Here is a 17,803-nt window from a genome sequence, read left to right as displayed (position 1 = left end):
CAACTCCCAGAATTCCCTAGCTAGCCTTGTTTGCAAGGAATTCTGGGAGTTGAAGTCCACACGCCTTAAAGCTGCCAAGATTGAGAACAATCGGATTAATATGTATTTATTAAAAGACTGAAAACCTCTTATGGTCTTTTTGCATTAAAAAAAAATCAACAGCAATTTATGGTTTTGATGATTGACAGGCTAGAGAGTAGAAAGAAGAGAGTTATGATGTAGCTTTAGAGATAGAGAGAGGGATTTAAATATAAGTGCACTTGTAATTCCTGTGAAGGATATCTGAAGGCAGTTCTTTTTATCTTTAAGCCTTTTTATATATATTTTTCTAGTGTCTTCTACTTTTTTTCTTATTGCACTTTTAGCTTTTCCCTTTATTTCTCTCTCTTCTTGTTTTCTTTATTCTTGTTTCTATTTTAGTTTGTCATAGTTCTTATTATTACTAATGATATGTGTATATTTAAAAAAATCTTCAAAGTTCACCCAGGAAGCTGGATTGTCCATGCCAGCATTTGGAAGATGGCAATGTGGAGAAGGGGTACTTTAAGATCATCTATACCACCCTCTTCACATTCTGAACTTAGATTTCATGAGGCAAAAAAAAAAAAGAAGAAAAAAAAAGGGGGTGGGGGTGGGGGGAAGGATTTTGGTTGAAGCATGAATTCTAGGCAATTAAGTTTCCCTTCCTAAGAACTAGCACTGAAGTTTTTTGTGTCATCAATTCAAGCATTAATACCACTTTACAGATAGTCCTTGACTTATAGCAGTTCATTTAGTGACAATTCAAAGTTTTAATTGCACTGAAAAAAGTAACTTATGACTAGGGGTGGGTTCTAAATTTTTTTACTACCGGTTCTGTGGGCGTGGCTTATTTTGTGGGCGTGGCTTGGTTGGGGTAATGTGACTGGGTGGGCGTGACCAACTTTTTTTTTTTTTTACTTTTAAAAGCATTATTTCTACAACCTTAAGAGGTTGTAGAAAAAAAATGCTTTTAGAAGCTTCTGACGATCAGGCAACTCAGCTGGGATTGCCAGAGGCTTTTAAAGGGATTTTTTTTCCTACAACCTCCTCGGCTGAAGAGGTTGCAGGAAAAATGTTTTCAGAAGCCTCTGAAGATCCCAGCTGAGCCGCACGATCATCAGAGGCTTTTTTTTTTAACTTTTAAAAGCCTTTTTTCAACCAAAGAGGTTGTAGAAAAAATGCTTTTAAAAGTTAAGAAAAAAAAGCCTCTGATGAGGTCAGCGAGGTAAGTGAGCGGTGACCAGGCCGGGGACCAGTTCGGGGGTGTGGCCAGCCAATGTTATTACCGGTTCTCCGAACTACTAAATTTTTTTTACTACCGGTTCTTGCGAACCGGTGTGAACCGGGAGCAACCCACCACTGCTTATGACCGTTTTTCACACGTACAGCCATTGCAGCATCCCTGTGGTCATGTGATCAAAATTCAGACGCTTGGCAACTGACTCATATTTATGACCGTTGCAGTGTCCTGGGGTCATTGTGATCCCCTTTTGTGCCCTTCTGACAATCAAACTCAATGGGGAAGCCAGATTCACTTAACAACCAGGTTGCTAACTTAACAACTGCAATAAGAGCCTTGGTAGTACAGGGGTTTAAGGCACCCTGTTATTAAGCTGGTTATTAAGACCAGCTGCCTGCAATTACTGCAGGGTTCGAATCTCGCCAAGGCTCAAGGTTGACTCAGCCTTCCATCCTTTCTAAGGTAGGTAAATTGAGAACCCAGTTTGTGGGGGCAATAAGCTGACTTTGTATAAATATACAAAAGGATGAAGGCTATTGCTGAGCACATTGTAAGCCGCCCTGAGTCTCCAGAGAAGGGCGGCATATAAATCAATTAAAAAAAAAAAAAGATTCACTTAACAACTGTGGCGAGAAAGGTCGTAAAATGGGGCAAAATTCACTTAACTAAAGTTTCGCCTACCAAAAGAAATGTGGGGCTCAGTTGTGCCTGTATTTGGAATGTCCCAAGGAGTTTAAATCTGTAACTTCTTGGTCTGTGGCCTAGAGGTGGAGCTCTTGCCTCACAATCAGGAAGTTGTGAGTTCGATCCTAGGTAGAGGCAGATGGAGGGTCTCCTGCTTGGGCAGGGGGTTGGACTAGATGACCTGCAAAGGTCTCTTCCAACTCTTGTTAATCTGCTAAATCTTTTGAAAATCAACTCATAGTGGCATTTAGAGTTATCTGTTCAAAGGCTTTTATTCAGGATCTGTTTAATAGGGGGTTTTCTTTGTAAGAAAAGGCTATTTTTCTCAACAATAAAAAAAAAACACTGGGTTTCAAAAGGTAATGTGTCTTCCAGGTTGAGGGCAGTGGTGGGATTCAAATTTTTTTTTTTACTAACGGTTCTGTGGGCGTGGCTTGGTGGGCGTGGCTTGGCTTGGTGGGGAAAGATACTGCAAAATCCCCATTTCCTCCCGATCAGCTGGGACTCGGGAGGCAGAGAATAGATGGGGGCGGGGCCAGTCAGAGGAGGTATTTACCGGTTCTCCGAACTATTCAAAATTTCCACTATCGGTTCTCTAGAACCTTCTGAATACCACCTCTGGTTGAGGTCCATCCTGTACTGTAAAGCTAGATAGACCTGTAGTTTTCATGGTATCAACAATCGAAGTGTTTGTTTGCTGCCTTCTGGGAAATTCTTCATCTCCCCCAGTCTATTTTAAGTTCTAGCTGGCATTTCCTAGTGGTCTCCTGTCCACAAATTACCCAAATAATCCCTACTCAATTTCCAAGCCAGGGCATTCCCCTAGTGGTCTCCCATCCAAGAACTAAATCAGATCCATCGCTGCTCGGCTTCTGAGCCCAGTCGAAAGCAGTCAATTCCTATTATGCGCAGAAACTTCCTTAACTTTAATGAATCAAAATCTGATGCCTTCCCACCTTCAAAGGCTTGGATGTGGGGTCAGACTTTTCAGATAGAGCGACACAGAATAACAGATGGAAGGGACCTTGGAGGTTCTCTAGTCCAATCCCCTGCTCAGGCAGGAAACCCTATTTCATTTCAGACAAATGGTTGTGCAGTCTCTTCTTAAAAATTTCCAGTGTTGTAGCATCCACAACTTCTGGAGGCAAGTTGTTCCACTGGTTAATTGTTCTCAAAGTCAGGAAATTTCTCTTTAATTCTAAATTGGTTCTGTTGGATTAGTTTCCCTCCATTGCTTCTTGTCTTGCCTTCGGGTGCTTTGGAAAGCTCAAAAGACTGTGCCCCAAAGAAGAGGGAGTCAACCTATTCTCCAAAGCACCGGAAGGCAGGAGAAGAAGCAATGGATGGAAACTCATCAAGGAGAGAAGCAACTTAGAACTAAGGAGAAATTTCCTGACATTGAGAACAATTAACCACTTGCCTCTAGAAGTTGTGGGTGCTTCATCACTGGAGGTTTTTAAGAAGATTGGACAGCCATTTTTCTAAAATGGTATAGGGTTTCCTACACAAGCAGCAGATTGGACTCGGTTACAGGAGTCTCCAACCTTGGCAACTTTAGGACTTTGCTTGGCTGGCTGAGGAATTCTGGGAGCTGAAGTCTACAAGTCTTAAAGTTGCTAAGGTTGGGAACCCCTGGTGTCAGCGTCCCAGCACTGACATATATAAGGAGAGGAGAAGCTTGAACTTTTGCCTACTTAATTCCTTTGAAGATTCTGTCTCCTCGGAGATGGGAGGAGGGGGACATGTGATCTGACAGAGAAGGGACGCTGACCACGAAAGAGCCAGGGACAGATCACTATGCTCAATAAAGAGAAAATTTCCTTAAAGATCGGCAGTTTGGAAATTCCTTTATTTTGAGATAGCATTGAAACCTCCAAGGTCCAGTCACTAGAAGACCTCCAAGGTCCAGTCAGTTTCTCAGCCTATGGTTGTCTGAGAACCCCGCACTCCAAGGAAGACAGGAGGAGTGCTGGCTTTGCAAAACTGCAGGGATCTTTCAGACGAGCTGCCAGCTCTTCACGCTCCGCGATCTGAAGGGAAAAGAGCAAAAAAAACAAAACAAAAAAAACCCTCCAGCACCCTCAGCCTCACGCACAGGTCTACCTGGCTCCCGATGGATGGGTTGCTAGGCAACAGGTCCTATCCTCCCTATTACTCAGCTTTGAAGTGGTTTTTAGTGCAGAGACCTCGAGGGTCCCCATCGCACATGCGTGCTCCTGTCTTCAACACGCTCTGTTACTCAACTAGTCCCAAGAAGCGCATTTGAGGCAAATCAGAAGGGATCAGGTTTCACGTGAACTCGGGATTTTAAGGGCTCGTTGAAAGATTTGGAGCTAAATTAAAGATTTAAATGCCTATGGAGGTTCTCAGCCATCCAGGCCACGGTTATCCCAAAAGTGCTTTTTTCAAGTGGTTTTTCTTTTGAAGACGTCTCGCTTCTCGTCCAAGGAGCTTCTTCAGCTCTGAGTTGGAGCTTCTCGGATGAGAAGCGAAACGTCTTCAAAGAAAAAGCAGAAAAGTCCTGTTGCCTCTTGTTAAAGAGTTAAAAGTTTAAAGAAGAGCTGCACTTAAGGATGAGGCTGTAATACGCTGCAGCTGCCATAAAAGCCAGTGTAACCTGCATCAACAGTGGGATGGTATCAAGATCCATCATCAGAATAGAGCTGGAAGGGGTCTTGGAAGTCTTCTAGTCCAGAGATCTCCAACCTTGGCAACTTTAAGACTTGTGGACTTCAACTCCCAGAATTCCTCAGAATTCCTCAGCCAGCAATTCTGGGAGTTGAAGTCCACAAGTCTTAAAGTTGCCAAGGTTGGAGATCCCTGTTCTATTCCAACCCCTGGACTCAAACAAGAGACCCTATAAAATTTGAGACATGTGACTGTCTAGTCTCTTCTCAAAAACGTCCAGTGTTGGACTTCTGGAGGCAAGTGGTTCCACAGGTTAATTGTTCTGTCAGGAAGTTTCTCCTCAATTCCCGGTTGCTTTTCTTCTTGATTAGTTTCCATCCATTGTTTCTTTTTCTTAGCTTCTGATGCTTTGGAAAATAAGTTGACCCTCTCTTCTTTGTAGCAGCCCCTCAAATATTGGAAGACTGCTATCATGTCACCCCTACTCCTCCTTTTCTCACCAGACATGATCACTAGAAGTGATTGTATCATTTTTATTTTGTGTTAGGTGGTTATCACAACCCTATTTTAGGCGGGGGGGGGGGCTTTCTTTAAAAGCAGAATCTGGAGGCATCTGGAGGTGAGAAACCTGCTGCTTTGATTTCCTTTCTTGCTCTTATAAATACCAGGCACAGCCTTCAATATCCCTAAATCATGCTTTACAAGAGGGGAGGGTTGATCCTGCAGACTTCAAATGTACTACAATTCCCAGCATGCTCCATTAAAACCACTGGCAGCAGAGAAATACAGATAATCCTCAACATACGGCCACAAAGGAAACTGGAATTTCGATCACTAAGTCATGCAGTTGTTAAGTGAATCTTGGCCGATACGATAATCTTTTTTTGCAAGTGCATCTTCATTTTGCTTGTCATCAGTTGATTGGGAAAGTTGCAAATGGTAATCCTCTGACCCTGGGAAGCTTATATCCGTTGTAAACACATTCTGCCTAATTTCTGATCGCGTGACTGCAGGGATATTGTGATGGTTGTAAGTGCGAGGACAGGTTATATGCCGCAAAAGTGGTTATATGCCACTTTTTTTCAGCAAACCTATTTATTTAGGAATTTTATACAGCCACCTATTCGCTCAAAGCGACGCTCCAGATGGTTATTAAAGAAACGGATGTAAATTGAGGATTACCCGTATCTGGAATGGAGTTTTAGATTTGCTATGGAGAAGGATGTGTTGATGGACACGGGAGGTCTATGTGTTTATCGTTTCATTTCGCAATTCTTTTTGCTTCGTGCTCGCGTTAAAAACATGAGCAAGTTCTAGTGAAAAAAAAATCCAGCTGTGTGAGGCTAGCCCTGGAAGCAACATGCCGTATTGGTTAAAACTCCATTCACACCTGCCGGGAACACTTACTGGTCTTTTGATTAACTTCTGATCTATTGATCTCTGTAACAGCTGGTTTTCCTGGCAGTCCCTCCTTCCAGTGGAAAGAAAAGGGTCACTTAAAGATCATCCATCCAGTCCAGGGGTGAAATGCTCCCGGTTTGGATCAGATTGCCTGATCCGGTAGCGATGGCGGTGGGTGGTTCGGAGAACCGGTAGCAAAAATCCCTGGCCCTCCCCCCATGACCAGCTGAGCCACACGATCATCAGAGGCTTTTTTTTTTTTTTTTTTACTTTTAAAAGCATTTTTTCTACAACCTTTTCTGACAAAAAAATGCTTTTAAAAGTAAAAAAAAAAAAAAAAGCCTCTGATGATCGCGCGGCTCAGCTGGGATCGTCAGAGGCTTTTCGAAAGCATTTTTTTCTGCAACCTCTTGGCCGAAGAGGTGGTTAAAAAAATGCTTTGAAAAGTCTCTGACGATCCCAGCTGAGTTGCCTGATCGGCAGAGGCTTTTCAAAGCATTAGAAAAAATGCTTTGAAAAGTTTAAAAAAAAAAAAAAAGTTGGCCACGCCCACCCAGTCACATTACCCACCACCACCACCAAGCCACGCCCACAGAACCGGTAGTAACAAATTTTACATTTCACCGCTGATCCAGTCCCTTCTGGAGATAGGCAGAATGCCTCCACCATCACAGATAATCCTCAATTTATGACCAGAACTTGGGACCAGAATTTCAGAGTTACTAAGCAAGAGGGTTGCTAAGTGAGCTTTGGCCAAATTTACGAACTTTTCTACCATGGTTCTTAAATGAATCACAGCAGTTGTTAAATGAAACATGCAATCATTAAGCAAATCTGGCTTCCCCAATTGACTTTGCTTGTGGGAAGCTAGCCAGGAATGTCGCAAATGGTGATTAAGTGACCTCAGGATGCTGCAACTGTTCTAAATATAGGCCAGTGGCTAAGCACTCAAATAGCAATAGCACTTAAGACTTATATACCGCTTCACAGTGCTTTGCAGCCTTCTTTAAGCGATTTGCAGAATCCGAATCTTGCACCCAACAATCTGGGTCCTCATTTTACCAACCTCAAAAAGATGGAAGGCTGAGTCAACCTTGAGCCCCATCAGGATCGAACTCCTGGCAGTGGGCAGAGACCGCCTGCAATACTGCATTCTAACCACTGTGCCACCACAATTCATATGACTGTCGGGATGCTGTGTTAAGTGTGAGCACCTTTCCCAATGACCTTGTAACTTCAAACGGTCACTAAACGAATGGTTGTAAGTCAAGGACTACCTGTATGTACTGCTAATGAGATTATAGGGCAGGGTTAGAGGAACGATTTACAATCACTGCAACTTTAAATTGTGTGGATTTTAAGTCCCAGAATTACACAGCCAGTATGGGCGGGAAATCTTATAGTAATCTTATCCAATTTTCTCCTGAATAAACTTTGTTTTTTTTAGGTGAACAACTGGCGTCTAGTGTAAACCAGTTCAAAAGAAAAACAACCTAAAAATTGGGGAATCTGTGAAGAAAATGCCAAGATGTAGATTGCTGACGATGAATCCCTAAGCTGCAAGAAAAATGGAAAATTGGAAGAGAGAAGTTTTTACAGGCTGCAGTGCAAGAAGAAGGAAGCGACTGAAAAATGTTTTCTACCTGTACTGTGGCAATATTTTATTAGAAGAATGAGCTCGGTTTTGTGCTCCCCAGCCAAATATAAACTAAGCATAAATCCGATTACACCCGAAAAATGATAAACGAGTGCTGCAGAGTTGTAAAAACACACAGTGTACGGCGGGACTACTAAGAGAGTGTATGGACACAAGGACACAATTTTTTGGAGACCGACTATTAAAAGCTGCTTAAAACGGGTGCGTAAAATTTTGGTACTGTAGATTAAACTGGCACCAAGCTCATTTGTTTATCCATCACTTCGCATTTTAAGCACCTCTGCAGTTTCTGAAAGTTTTGCAGTGGTGTTTTGCTTTTGATGCAGTAAACATTAAACATTAAAATTAGAAAGGGAGACACACCGAACAATGTAATCTTGAGCACTTGGGAACTGAAGCTGGCTTATTGAGGGATGTGAGGTTGGTTTCAGTCCTTCCATGAAACTGTGGCTTGTCCCAGCCATGGTTTTTAATAAGCTAAGAATCCTGGGTTCGCAAGCTGAGCTAAGACACAAAGAACAACTTACAAGACATAAGTGGCTGAGTTTACAATTACAGGTAGTCCTTGCGACCACAATTGAGTCCAACATTTCTGTTCCTAAGCGAGACATTGGTTAATTTACTCTATTTTCCTGGCCTGAGTTATTACGTGAATCACTGCAGTTGTTAAGTTAGCAACATGGTTGTTAAGTGAATGTTTCCCCATTGGTGTTGCTTGTCAGGAGGTCGCAAAAGGGGATCACGTGACCCTGGGATGCCTCAACGTCATAAATATGAGTCAGTTGTCAAGGGTCAGAATTCTGATCATGTGACTGTGGGGATGCTGCAACGTGTGAAAAATTATCATAAGTTACTTTTTTTCAATGCTGTTGTAACTTCAGTCACTAAATAAACAGTTGTAAGTTGAGGACTACCTGTAGTAAGTCCTAAGTTCTTAGGTTCAGTAGGCATTCCTAGAAATGTAGGAAGTTAGCACCCATCCCTTTCCTAGGAAAACAAGATATTTTAGGAAATATTAACAGGGCAGAATGTTTCCCCTAAAAGGGAGGCAGAAACTCAGCCCCCACACCTTTGTCAATGAGCCATTAAGGCCTGGGCCAGTCTATTTTACCTTCTTCAGGCAGAACCATAGTAGGAATTGCCCAAAGCCCTTTCATCATCACCCAGCAAGAGTCAACCAAGCCTGGGACTCAAAAAGACAACCTACAAAATTACCCCTACATAGCCCCATGGGAGTCTGTCAACCAATCAGAATACAAGCTCAATTTCAAAAACCCAGAGAGAATATAAAACTCAGGCACTCTCAGCATCTCTTCCCTTTTTTCCCCCTCTTCACTCAAGATCTTCAAGGCATGTGATCCTGTTCACCATTAAAACCATCTTTCCAAGAAGCCACCATGTTTCCAGTGTCTTTCTCCCTACTTGGAACTGAATCCAGAAGGACATTTCTTCCAACTGAAACAAGAAGGATTAGAGGTGTCTGAGTTTTGATCATGTGAGCATGGGGATGCTACAAAGTTCTAACTATGAAAAACAACTGTAAATCACATTTTGCTTTGATTGAGTGTCATGAAAATACATCTTACATAATTCCAATCTTTGTAGTAGTTGCTCCATCTTGGCAAATTTAAGGTATGTGGTGTTGAACGGTCGAATTCCCCAGCCAGCATTTATGGACTTCAATTCCCAGAATTCCCTAAGCTCATGATGGTGAACCTATGAAGCCATATCAGTGGGCACATGAGCTCAGCTCCGCCAGCTGATTTTCGGGCCTTCCGGCCTACCAGAAGTTGGCAAACGAGTCATTTCCGGCCTCCGGAGGGCTTCCGGGGTGTGGTGGAGAAAGCTGTTTTCGCCCTCCCCAAGCTCCTAGAAAGGCTCTGGAGCCTGGGGAGAGCGAAAAACGGGCCTTCTGGTCCCACCAGAAGTCAGCAAATGGGCCATTTCTGGCCTCCGGAGGGCCTCTGGGGGGGTTGGGAATCCCCAAGAAAGCCTCTGGAGCCTGGGGAGGGCAAAAAACGGGTCTACCAGGCACACTGTGCCATCGCGTGCCAAAAGCAGGGGGAGCCTGGGAGGGTCACACACGCATACATGGAGCGCATTGAATTATGGGTGTAGGCACACACGTGTACGACCCCCCCCAGGCTCCCCCTGCTTTTGGCACGTGATGGCAAAAAGGTTAGCCATCACTGCCCTAAGCAGTACATTGGCTGGGGAATTCTGGGAGTTGAAGTCCACACATCTCACAGCAGCCAAGATTGAGAAACATTGATGTAGATAGATCATGGTCTTTGAATAACTTTTCCAAGGCCCTCACGGTGAAAAATAGGCCCTCCTCTACCAAATTCTAATCTACGGTATATTTCAAAGTCTTAGTTTTCTAACTTTCAACAATCTGTTAAATAAAGATAGATCTTTCTCTATTTGGTGATATTTCACTGTTCAGACAAAAATTACTATAATTCTCTGTTTTACTTTATGATTAATAAAGTTACTGCACAATTATTGTAATTCTTTTACTTTATGATTAATACTCTGCGGAATGTTGCTGTACTTTAGATACTAATTGGATTTTAGCAAGGAACTACAATTTTCGAGACACTGTTCAGATCTTTGGGTTGTATTAATAAAAGTAACTAATGAAATTTGAAAATACTTATCTAACAAATTTAATCCTAATTAATTCTATGATGCATGCACATTCTCTGTTTATTCGATTTGTTACCTCTTTTTTTCCCCCCTTTGTCCATCTTTTAAGCTTCCAAAAGAGCATTTTTGTTTGTGGCTGGATGTTTTGTCCACTTTAAAAAAGGGGTTCCTGCAGCTTGTTTTGGTGTGGGAGATGAGAACCAGTTTTGATAAAGGTTTTGTGAACTGGATCAAAAGCTTAGCCTTTAATATTGCTTGCCTTCCAAGCTAAATATAATATTTTAAATTTATTTATTTCATTTAAAACATTTATATACAAAGTAGTCCTCAACAGACATTCCTTTTTAAGTTTTCAATACCTTGTTGTTAGCTCACACAGGATGGTGAGCAGATGTGGCATTCAGCTGGTTCGGGCCGGTTCATGCAAATCGGTAGCGGAGATCGCAGGTGGGCCCGCCCCCCTGCTCCAGCATTATGCCGTCCTATTTAGGCACATGTTTGAGGCTGGGCGCATTCGTGGAAGGCACATGAGCAAGCAAAGCACATGCAGGGAAAGCCGGGTGCATGCATGGATGCATGGTGCACACACACCAGTGGTAACAAAATGTGAAACCCACTGCTGATGGGGAGGCTTCCTGGCTCTTGAACTGAGCAGCTAAAAGCTAACGAAGTTATTCCCCTGTTTTTAGCAGCCTTTCTGGATCCTTTCAGTCAAAACTTCCCTTCTTTCTTGAGAAATGATTGTTAAAAACGATGCGATTTTCTTTTATTCTGAGCCGGCCCAAAACAGTATTTGCATTGAAAAGAGAACTTAAAATGCACAACCGAACAGTGCTTGATATCTCTCCAGCAGCCCTAAGGAGAAGTTATCAATTCCCTTTTGGGCTACCTGGAATGTACAATGCTTAATTGTGACATGCGGTTATACTTTATTGTATTGGGCAGTTGTGAAAGTCGAGTTTGTGGACTAAGATGGTTGTATTTAACCCTCCTTCTCATGCCAAACTCAATCCCAACATGTTATGGCTTAATTGATTCATTTACTGGTTCGCAGCATGAAATTTTATTATAGGCATCAACCAATTCAAGAACCACAGACATATAATGTAATAGAAAACAGAGCAGAACAAAACCACAGAAAAGAATAGAAAAGAACAAACCAGACCAGAACAAACAGAACAGAGCAAACAGAACAGAGCGAACAGAACGGAAGAGCCAGTAGTGATGTTGAGGTAGTGATGAAAGTGCTATCCCCAAGACAAGGAGACAATGAGTTCCAGTCCTGCCTTAGTCACAAAACCCAAACACAAAAGTGACAATGGGCCAATTCCAGGAAACGGTGAGTTCTAATCCTGCCTGAGCCATGGAAGCCAACTGGATGACTTTGAGCCAATCACCAGGGGACTGTGAGTTCTAGTCCTGTCTTAGGCATGAAAAGCTGGTTGGGGGTCTTTGAGCCAGTTCTCCTTTCTCACCCTAACCCACCTCACAGGGTTGTTGTAGGGAAAATAGAAGGAAGGAGTAGCAGATATATTTGCTGCATTGAATTACAACAAAATAATAAAAGTGCAACAAAACTCTAATAAATGAGTACAAAACAGTGCTTGAGTCAAATCTAACCGTTACAGAATCAATGTGCTCAAGGAATGGCGTATTTCATCTAGAGTACCCTGTTTCCCCGAAAATAAGACATCCCCTGATAATAAACCCAGTCAGGCTTCTGAGCGCATGTGCTAAAATAAGCCCTCCCTGAAGATATTTAAAAACAGAGCTGGAAATCTGGCAAAACGGCAAGAGGAACCCCATCTTGCTCCACACGCCCCAAAATAATAAGACCTCCCCGAAAATAAAGCCAAGCTTTATTTTCATTACCCTGACAAGATTTTATGATGCTTTCTTTTACCACAGTTGTTAAGTGAATCACTGCAGTTGGTAAGTGAATAACCTGGTCATTAAATGAATTCTGCTTCCTCCAGTACTTTTGCTTGTTGGAAAGCGGCTGGTCACAAATGGTGATTACTTGACACTGCAATTCTCACAAACACAATGCCAATTGCCCAAACTCTGATCGCGTGACAGTGGGGATGATGAAATGGTTGTAAGCGCGAGGACTGGTTGTAAGTCACTTTTTTCAGTGCCACGGTAACTTCTAATGGCCACTAAACCAATGAGTGTAAGTCGAGGATAATCAGCATTGCAATTCTTCTGAAGAAAACAGGGCTCAGAAATATTTTCACGCATCTTAGGAAAAAACCCTTGAGGCCTTTTAAGAGTTTAACAAATGGGACAGAGAATAAAATGAATAGAGACGGCATCAAGCCTTAAAGCTAACTTCCATTTCACAGCTTTAGCCAGTTCATTAGCTAAAGGGAAGTGTTGCCAGTTTGAAAAATATCTTTTTAAAAACATTTTGGGTTTGGTTGTTAATTCTGTAGCTTAGTCCCTTGTCAGATATCTGAGCTTCTGAGACAAAGAGAATCAATTATCCATCCAAGGGGAAAGAAAAAAAAAATTAACGATTGCTGAATATTGAAAATAACACTGGAAATTCAATGAAAACTACTCCAGAAATCTGCACAAAATTAAATCCTAGAAGGCCAATAGGAATGGTAGAATTTAAAGCTGTATAGGTCATCCTCTTTTTAAGGCAGGTTGGGTAGGGACCATTCAAAGTTATGACTGACCTGAAAAACGGGACTTTTGTGATCCAGATTCGAGGTTGTTTTTTTAAATTTATTTTTCTTTCTTTATTTTTATTTGTATCCCAGTGTTGTGGATTTAATAAGACCGACACAACTTTTCAGGGTTAGCCAGAGACATTGTATATTGCGCAATAGGTTCAAAGCTCTGTTCATGAAGCGTTGAATAAAGACAGAAATTAGTTACAATGGTTTTTATACCCTTCTAGACAAAGGATTCTGTTAACTCAGCAGTTTATGTGATCATATACATTTGTATATCATATACATTTAATTGACACTTCCCAATTACTGTTTCATATTATTCTTTGACAACAGTCATAATTCTTTTTGCCAATTACTGAAGCATAGATTCAAATTATCTCTTGTTGATATTACATGTGGTCATACTTGATCTCTTTAACCTTCATACTGTATATCACCAAATGTTTCTTATCTCTGACAACTGAGGGGCCCTTCTCTGAATGTTTCTACTTCAAAGGAACGTTTGTTCTGCCTCTGTACCGTCTCAACTGGTTAATTTGCAAGCCCATTTTCTTTCCTACAATACTATGAATAAAGAGGGCCCTTCAGTGATCATCCAGCTGGATCCGCTTACCTACCTACATTACCAGAGCTTATTATTTTTATAAATAAGGCAGTGAATATAGCCCATACCTTCCTCCTGCTACTTTCATCACAACTATGTGAGGTGGATTGGGCTGAGAAGGAGAGGCTGATGGCTTTCATAAATTTCAAGGAATTTATGATCTCCTGCTTTCTAGCCTGATTATTTAACCACTAGGCCAGACAGGTGGGTCCCTCCACGGCTTCATTTATGGCCATTTTGCAGCATCCACTAAACACATTTTATGAGTTTTGTTGGAAATTATCACTTAAATCTGGTTTTCAGCAAACTTATGCCCATTGTCCACTTAATGACCATGGCGTTTGCCTTATAAGCAGCACATCCACTTAACGACTGCCAATAAAACATAAAATCAGATTGGTCGCACAACCAATCAGTTTTATAACTATCACATCATATGGCCATTCTGGGCAGATAAGATTCCATTATAATCATATGTCAAGAATTACCTTTAACGTGACTTAAATTTTACTTCCTAGATTGCACTAAACCAGCTTTTATGTACAAACCAGGATCTATGACCTAGCGGTGTGAATCCCGGGTTAAGACGGGAAATAAATATACAAATAGAAGCCTGTAGTATAGTGGACTAAAGCACTGTTATTAACATCTGCTGCTTGCAATTACTGCAAGTTCAAATCTCACCAGGCTCAAGGTTGACTCAGGCTTCCATCCTTTCAAAGGTAGGTAAAATGAGGACCCAGATTGTGGGGGCAATAAGCTGACTTTGTATAAATATACAAAAGTATGAAGGCTATTGCTTAATGCACTGTAAGCCGCCCTGAGTCTCCGGAGAAGGGCGGCATATAAATTAAAGCAAAAAAAAAAAAATCCATTCCAGGCCAGCAGAGAATCTGAATTTCCCACTGAACTGATCCCTTATCTAGAATTAATGGGTATTTTTTATTTTATGTAATGCAGCATACACAATATATCACGTACATGTGTTATGGGAGCAATAAAAAAGGAAAAAGTAAACATTTTCAATTTTACCTTAGAGATTGTAAAAGACGAACTAGGGAGAAGAAGGGGGTGGGGGGGTGGAGAAGCAATATATTTCTACAAAATTGAATTGGCAGAATAGAAGTAGGACACAGCAGAGGCAGATGGCAGAGAAAGGTGAATCAATCCTGCTGGTGGAAAACTAACAGAATTGCCCAGAACCCAAACTTGAACAGGTCACCATATAATCATATAATTCCTCATTCTGCAAAAAGTGCAAGAGAAAATAATTTTTTTTCCATTTTGATATTCATCTGAGACGTTTTCCAACTTTGTGTTTATACTATATAGGCTTTTCATTTCTTTGTCCCAGTCTGTGCCTATATACAAATGTTTTAACCATTTCAAACGGCCAAAAATGTCCCATAAAAGCAGTTTGAAAGAAAGGAAAAAACAAAAACAACAACCTACCAACATATAGAAATAGCAAACACAATAAGGAATAGACGGGAGAATTCAAAATGAAGCAAGGGAAACCACACACAACCCAATTCAAACCACACAGTTTAAAACCCAATCCAATTTAAAATTGGAGTAGCCCGACACCCATAGAAACAAAGCAACCCACAATTTAAAAATGCTAGCTATCCTAGCACTGATGATGTTCCCTAGCTGGGTCATAAAATGTCTGCAAGAAAAACAACCAAGCTCAGCCAATACCACAGTCTTTCTCCTCCTCCTCCTCTTCCAGACAGGTGACCCAGAGACTAGACAGTCACCTGTCTGAAACGGTATGGGGTCTCCCTGCTTAAGCAGGGGGTTGGACTAGAAGACCTCCAAGTCCCCTTCCAGCTCCATTTTGACTTCAATATGTGGGATGCATTTATAGAAAACAACAACAATACAACAATGGCAAGACACTTATATATGGCTCCCAAAAAATCCTAGCATGGATACCTTCATAAAGTCATTATGCTACTAACCTGCCTTCCATTGAGGAGCTGTATACGGCACGAGTCAAAAAGAGGGCTGTGAAAATATTTTCAGACCCCTCACATCCTGGACATAAACTGTTCCAACTCCTACCTTCAAAACGACGCTATAGTGCACTGCACACCAGAACAACTAGACACAAGGACAGTTTTTCCCCGAACGCCATCACTCTGCTAAACAAATAATTCCCTCAACACTGTCAAACTATTTATTAAGTCTGCACTACTATTAATTTTCTCATCGTTCCCATCACCCATCTCCTCCCACTTATGACTGTATGACTGTAACCTTGTTGCTGGTATCCTTATGATTTATATTGATATTGTTTCCTGATTGCTTACTTGTACCCTATGACTATCATTAAGTGTTGTACCTTATGATTCTTGACGAATGTATCTTCTTTTTTTATGTATACTGAGAGCGTATGCACCAAAGACCAATTCCTTGTGTGTCCAATCACACTTGGCCAATAAAGAATTCTCTTCTCTTCTCTTCTCTTCTCTTCTCTTCTCTTCTCTTCTCTTCTCTTCTCTTCTCTTCTCTTCTCTCCTCTCCTATCCTATCCTATCCTATCCTATCCTATCCTATCCTATCCTATCCTATCCTATTCATTTGACGATGAGCTGGACTTTAAGGGAACATAATAGGGTTTCTGTTTGATCCAAGATTATAAGCAGGAAGCAGTGTTGCTATACAGATATCTCTCGACCTATGACCACAGTTGAACCAAACATTTCTGTTGCTAAGCAAGACAGTGGTGAATGAGTTTTTCCCCCATTTTACAACCTCTCTTGCCACAGTTGTTAAGTGAATAACTACAGCGGTTAAGTTAGCAACATGGTTTTTAAATGCATTGATTTTGCTTGTCAGAGAGTCGCAAATGGAGATCACATGACCTTGAGACGGCAATCGTCATAAATACGAGTCAGTTGCCAAGCGTCGGAATTTTGATCATATGATAATGGGGATATTGCAACAATTGTAAGTTAGAAACAGAAATTTTAGGGACACTTGTGGTCGTAAATTGAGGACTACTTGTACTTCCAAGTTCCAATAATGGTCAATATTTGCTAAGATAAATAATTTAATTTTTCTCCATCATTTGATGGAGGAAAGAAGGACTAGGGGCAACATGAGAGTACTCTTCCAATATTTGAGCGGTTGCCGCAAAGAAGAGGGGATCCACCTCTTCTCCAAAGCACCTGAAGCCAGGACAAGAAGTAACGGACGGAAATTAATCAAGGTGAGGAGCAACCTGGAAATAAAAGAGAAATTTCCTGACAGTGAGAACAATTAATCAGTGGAACGACTTCCCTCCTGAAGATGTGGGTGCTCCAACACTGGAGGTTTTTTAATCCATTTGTCCGAAATAGTATAGCGTTTTCTACTTGAGCAGGTGGTTGGAGTAGATGACCTCCAAGGTCCCTTCCAAATTCTTGTTATCCTAAGTCCGTGATGGGGAACCTATGGCACGCGTGCCACAGGTGGCATGTGGAGCCATATTGGTGGGCACTTGAGCTCAGTTCCAGTGCACATGTGCATGCTGGCCAGCTGATTTTCAGGCCTTCTGGGCCCACCGGAAGTCAGGAAGCAGGTTGTTTCTGGCCTCCAAAGGGCCTCTGGGGGGATGGGGAAGGCCCATTTTTCGCTCTCCCCAGGCTCCAGAGCCTTTCTAGGAGCCTGGGGAGGGTGAAAACAGCCTTCCCCAACCCCCCAGAGGCCCTCCGGAGGCCGGAAACAGCCTATCCAGGGGATGGGAAAGGCCGTTTTCGCCCTCCCCAGGCTCCTAGAAAGGCTCTGGAGCCTGGGGAGAGTGAAAAACGGGCCTACTGGGCCCACCATGCCATCACATGCCAAAAGCAGGGGAGTCACATGCGTGCAACCCACCCACCTCCGCTCCCCCCCGCTTTTGGCACGTGATGGCAAAAGGGTTAGCCATCACTGTCCTAAGTTCTTTGATATTTAGAGATACACTGACTCTGAATTTGGAGGTTTTACTAGGCTACTATGGTTGAAAGCCACTCACAAACCAACAAACATTAGCTTTTCATAGCATCTCACAAATAGCTAGCAGATAATGATATGCTTTATTCGGGTTATTTTACCTGTTAGGTTTTGAAGCACTGGTTGGTTTTCGCAAAACTTCTGTGGCAGATCAGTAAGGGAGCTGTTCACTAAAGAATCACAATGTAGAACCAACTGGGTGAAAGAAAACACAGAGGAGGAAGTTAGCAAAAGGACTGAATGGGAACCGAGGCAAT

General features: G+C 42.0%; 1 protein-coding gene across 1 annotated transcript in view; it reads right to left on the bottom strand.

Annotated features, from left to right (window-relative positions):
* The window catches only part of CRHR2 (corticotropin releasing hormone receptor 2), a 146,137-nt gene that overhangs the window by 115,057 nt on the left and 13,277 nt on the right, over positions 1-17,803 (bottom strand). The window contains exon 2 of the mRNA XM_034401662.3: positions 17,648-17,741. Within this exon, the coding sequence (XP_034257553.1) occupies positions 17,648-17,741 (94 nt within the window). The remainder of the gene's footprint in view (positions 1-17,647; positions 17,742-17,803) is intronic.

Source organism: Pantherophis guttatus, chromosome 4, assembly GCF_059756535.1.
Source record: "Pantherophis guttatus breed Tessera chromosome 4, ASM5975653v1, whole genome shotgun sequence".
Taxonomy (NCBI): Eukaryota; Metazoa; Chordata; class Lepidosauria; order Squamata; family Colubridae; genus Pantherophis; species Pantherophis guttatus.
The sequence above is the reverse complement of the archived record's forward strand: the minus strand, read 5'-3'. Positions and strand labels throughout refer to the sequence as shown.